General features: G+C 46.6%; 1 protein-coding gene across 1 annotated transcript in view; it reads right to left on the minus strand.

Annotated features, from left to right (window-relative positions):
• Positions 1-2,124: 2,124 nt before the first annotated feature.
• The window catches only part of irx1b (iroquois homeobox 1b), a gene marked incomplete at its 5' end in the record, with an annotated part of 3,050 nt that continues 265 nt past the window's right edge, over positions 2,125-4,909 (minus strand). The window contains 4 exons of the mRNA XM_084485076.1: positions 2,125-2,246; positions 2,784-2,844; positions 3,028-3,790; positions 3,897-4,139. Coding sequence (XP_084341202.1) covers positions 2,198-2,246; positions 2,784-2,844; positions 3,028-3,790; positions 3,897-4,139 — 1,116 coding nt within the window. The 3' untranslated portion in view covers positions 2,125-2,197. The remainder of the gene's footprint in view (positions 2,247-2,783; positions 2,845-3,027; positions 3,791-3,896; positions 4,140-4,909) is intronic.

The raw sequence follows: 4,909 nt of genomic DNA on the forward strand, positions 1-4,909 counted from the left end.
GTGTGTGCGTGTGCGTGTGTGTGTGTGTGTGTTCGAGAAGAAGACATGGTGGAACCCTCCTATAGAGAAACAGAAGAGAAAAAGAGTGAGAAACCGCATAAAGAGAAAAGAGTCAGTGAGAGGGAGACGGCGAAAGAAAAGAGCAGTGGGACGGGGGGTAAATCAAACGGCAATCCCCTACATAATCTATGCCTTTAATAGGGATTAGAGCTCACCAAAGAGCCCATCTCAGAATACCAAAGCTGCAATGAGGGCTCTATTCATGCCGAGACGCTGGAGAGGGGGGCCCCCCGAGTTTTTTGACAAACTCCACACAGAGCCAATGGAGGGGAGGAGATCATTATGTCATTGAGAAAGTATCTCGAACTCCTGCCCGTTAACCTGGGAGGAGGCGAAAGGCTCTGACTTCATGATGACATGAGTCCCTTCCCTTTGGGGGGGGGGGGGTCGTGGCGACCGTGCACCAGGTTCTGTTTGTGTGACAGGAGGTCACACAAACTTCACGTGCAAAACTAATCTCAAACTTTATCCAACAAAGCTGATGAAATAAAGAAAGCATTGGCACAGCGCTGTCTCTTCATTTTTGGATGCAATTGTCTGCTTTATCTTTTTTTGGGTTGTTGCTGTGGTGCCTGGAAATGGCCTCGGAAAACGACAGGACACTCTGCGGATGTGTTTGAGGAACGGATATCGTGCTATGATCACTCCCATGGCTGCTCAGTTGACAAGAGCATATTGTTTGTGTTTTCTCTTTTATGGAAAAAGTTGGCAGCGCGGTGGGTTTCCGGGAGTCTGGTTCGAGTGTGTTGGAGGAAGTGTGTCCTACTGGCAGTCTGTCAACACCGACGGAAACGGGAGCAAATGGCCTTGAGTGCCTGGCTCACAATCATTGTGCTCTCTCTACATCAATGGCGGCTCGCACTGCACACACTCACTTGTTCCCTCTCTCCATCTCTCCCTCTTTCCCTCTCTCTCTCCCCCCTCTCTCTCTCTCTCTGTATCCCTCTAGCTATATTGCCTGTTATGATAGTGACACATCGATTGATTGAAAGAAAGGATGTGTGGAGAATGGATACAGCTATAGTTTCACGCACTTGATTACGTACCGAAGGATGGATTGTACGTCAAAAGAAAAGAAAACGTACAACAAGGTTTCAGACAATGCCGTGCGAAATCCCATAAAGTGTAGAGGTCCAAGGCTGTAACTTATTTACACCGAGAGGTGTCAGCATTGAGCCAGCGCGGTGTATACGTCTGATCTTCTGCTTCAAGTAGTTTGGTGCTTGCCGCCCCACCTATAGCTCTTTTAGAGGAGCAGCATCTATAGATGTACCCCCCCCACCCCCCCCCCCCCCCACTGCTTCTCTGAGAGTAGAGTAAGGATTGCTGGGGGTGGCCGTGACCTCGGTCCTCTGACCTCCCCTTTACCTCCTCTTTACCCCCCGACCCCCCGCTGCCCCGCCCCGCAGCCCCCATACCAGCTGCTGGCCTTTCCTACTGTCTGATCCGCATTTCAGAGGCAGCGGCGGAGGCCTGAAAGGGCTAATCCAACATTAAAGCCAAGAGAGCCTCCTGAAAGCACAGGTATAGGTTCACAAGGTTCACTTAACTGAGTTGGAAATCCTCCGTTTTCGATTTCTTGCGGCGTCTGCACTACGGTGGTGTAGTGCTATGCGCTATGTGGGGCACGCATTGGTGAGAGGGCTGGATTCATCCGAGTATTTTCTGTCAAAATGGGTCTACTGTAGGCCTATTTACGATGGCGCATTATAGTGGGCGTCATTGCTATGGCTATACACAGTATCCTGATCCATATCCATCAGGCCTTTTGACAAATTGACCTCATTTGCCTGATTGTGTTGGCAACAGAATTGAATGGAAATATTCCCACAAAAAATGTTACTATGGTTAGGCTACATGTATTTATTTCCCGAAAAATATATTCTTTAAAGACAAATTCATTTCCTATATTTACAAATTTCATTAAGTTTTCATTCACAATATAAGAGGAAAGAAAAAAAACATACATACAAGGAAAGGGATACAAGAAAATGTGTGACCAAAACATGTCTTTGCGCATGTAGCTAAACTGTAGGCCTAACACGTGACGACAGCTTTCCTTGTCAAAAATAGTACCCTTACTAAAATGTTCTTCATTTAATATAATTATTCTGTAACATTTTCATTTGCCTTCTCCTCATAATGTCGTTGTCAGAATTCGTTGTGCTGCTTTTCCGTGATGTGATCTATAGGTTTGAGAGAAACAGAAAGATAGGACTAAATTGGTCAGAGATCAAATAAACATAATAAAGAAAACGGAATTTAATCAAATAATATCGCCATCTAGATTGTAATGCGTGTGCACCTGTGACCTGACGTCTGTGCATCCTCCGAGGTGGGGTGTGTGTGTGTGTGTGTGTGTGTGTGTGTGTGTGTGTGTGTGTGTGTGTGTGTGTGTGTGTGTGTGTGTGTGTGTGTGTGTGTGTGTGTGTGTGTGTGTGTGTGTGTGTGTGTGCGCGCGCGCTTGTGTGGTTGGGGTCGGATACATTGTGGGTTTGTTGATAACTGTGAGTCGCATCCCCCGTATTACACGGTGCCCCGTGAGGCGGCAAAGTGCTTATTCAATCACTTTAGTCTTCAAATGATTTATGAGCAAAGAAATCGCCGACATGCGCTCAGGTGTGACAGTGTTTACCTCCGCCTAGAGCGTTATTTAGGAGCGGGGTGATAAAAAATGTGGTGGTAATGTTAAAATGTCAAGCCATGTGTAAACGCATCATTACCTGTCAGTGATCAGCTGAAAAGAAGATTTAGGAGAGTTAGGTCTGTGGTCGCTCTCCTCCCCTATAGGAACAAAAAAGGACAGGACCTATTTAGATATGTTGTTCTTTAATCGATGGCTTGTTATATTTAAAATGATGTTGAGCATCTAATTATGGATCAATGAAACCTACATTTAACATAATATAGGCATAATGTCATAAAATAACCAAACTTTGAAGTAAACTTTGTTTACTTTACTCTTACCGTCGTGTTTTGGACTGAAGCCGTCTGAAGACTCCCCCTCGCTGTCGTCCTCTGTCCCCGAGGCTCCGGACACGTTCCCCAGCCGTGCGTCATGACGCGCTTGGAGAGGTAAGTGGCCCTTCGGACCCACCCCCAGGAGCTTCATGTTTACAAGAGACGTGGCGTTCAGGAAAGCTGCGTTGGTCCAGTTGTGCAGCTTTCCGATCTGACACGTGTATATCCCATGTCCCGGCAGTAAGGCCGGATGGCCCGCGGACGACAACGCGGGATGTTGCGTATATTGTGGCACGGAAGAAAGTTTGTGTTGGGCGTTATCGGGGCTCGTGGCGATCTCTGCCAAAGACCAGATTTTAGGCTTGCTCTGCGGTGCTCTCTGACACTCCTGTCTAATCGGGGAATTATCCATCGCTATTTTCCCTCCAGGCGCCTTAATGAGAGCGACAGGCCGCTCCGCTGCTCTCAGGCTGTCCTCTGAGAGCCCCCTGCTGCTGGCCTCCGAAGTCTTCGACTCGGAGCCCTCCCTCGCTCCCGCTTCGCCCTTCTCGCAACCCAAATCCCCGCGGTCCTCCTCGGGCCTCTCGATGTCGACCGTCTCCAGGTCGATCTCCTCCTCCTCGTCCTCGCCGTCGCTGCCGTTCTTCGCGGTGTCCTCCTCGTTGTCGCTGCTGAAGATCCGCCCGTCGCGGTCCTCGGCGCTGCGCCCCCACGTCACCTTGTTCTCCTTCTTCAACCGCCTGCGCGCGTTGGCGAACCACGTGGACACCTGCGCGAATAAATAATAACACTAACGTTATGTGACGCTTGGGCTACTTAAGATCGATCTTTCATGTACAAATGCACTGTATTGCGCAGATATTACACTTGCATACCTGCGTCAGGGTCATCTTGGTGATGATGGCCAGCATGATCTTCTCCCCCTTGGTGGGGTAGGGGTTCTTCTGGTGCTCCTGCAGCCAGGCCTTCAGGGTGCTGGTGGTCTCCCGGGTGGCCGCCTTGGCCCTGGACGGGTCTCCGTAGGGGTACTGGCCGTATGGGTAGAAGCCCTGGGCGGCGTGGACCGGCAGGGCGGCCGGGCGGGCACCGGGACTCTCCTTCAGGTCGAACTGGGGGCCCTGGGGGTTGAAGGGGAGGACGAGTTAAAGGACGACAACAACACGTCTTCCTCGATGTGTCGCTCCTAACCCTTTCATTGCAAAGTACAGTCAATTACAGGAATGCATTTGATGATTGAGTAATGAGCTTAAAAAAACTAAATGTCTGAATTTAAAAAATAAAAAATATTTTGAAGAGCTAAAAGTTTTCTCAAAAGCCACCCATCAGTAAATATATATATATATACATATATAATACATATAAATACATATTTTTAAAGATATTATAATATCTTAATATTTCCCTAATTTTCACAGAACGCAAGGACATATTGTCTCTATTTCAAATAGTTTTTATTTATTATTTATTTTGAAGTTACACAATAAGGGTGTTTGAGGGTATAATGGAATTACTTAAGCCTATTTGTAATTATATATTAATTAATTCATTAATAAGTTCATTCCTAATTTGGAAAGTTATAACCAAGTTGTTATATCTCTATATTGTTTCTCTTTCTTCTGACAAATGTACTTATAAGTCGCTTTGGATAAAAGCGTCTGCTAAATCCCCTGAATCTAAATGTAAATGTTGTTAAGCATGTCCTATCGGGTAAAGACTCATTTAGGACTAATATAAATAGGCCTATCGCGTGGTATGAAAGGCCTTTTAAAACCACACGAAGAAGGGGAAAATGCATCCTTTAAATCACATCAAAGAACCATAAATTATTTATATCTCAGAACGACATACCAAAAATCAATCTTCATGCAAAACAAATATGAACTAGAAC

Source organism: Micromesistius poutassou (assembly GCF_964030765.1).
Source record: "Micromesistius poutassou genome assembly, chromosome: 20".
Lineage (NCBI taxonomy): Eukaryota > Metazoa > Chordata > Actinopteri > Gadiformes > Gadidae > Micromesistius > Micromesistius poutassou.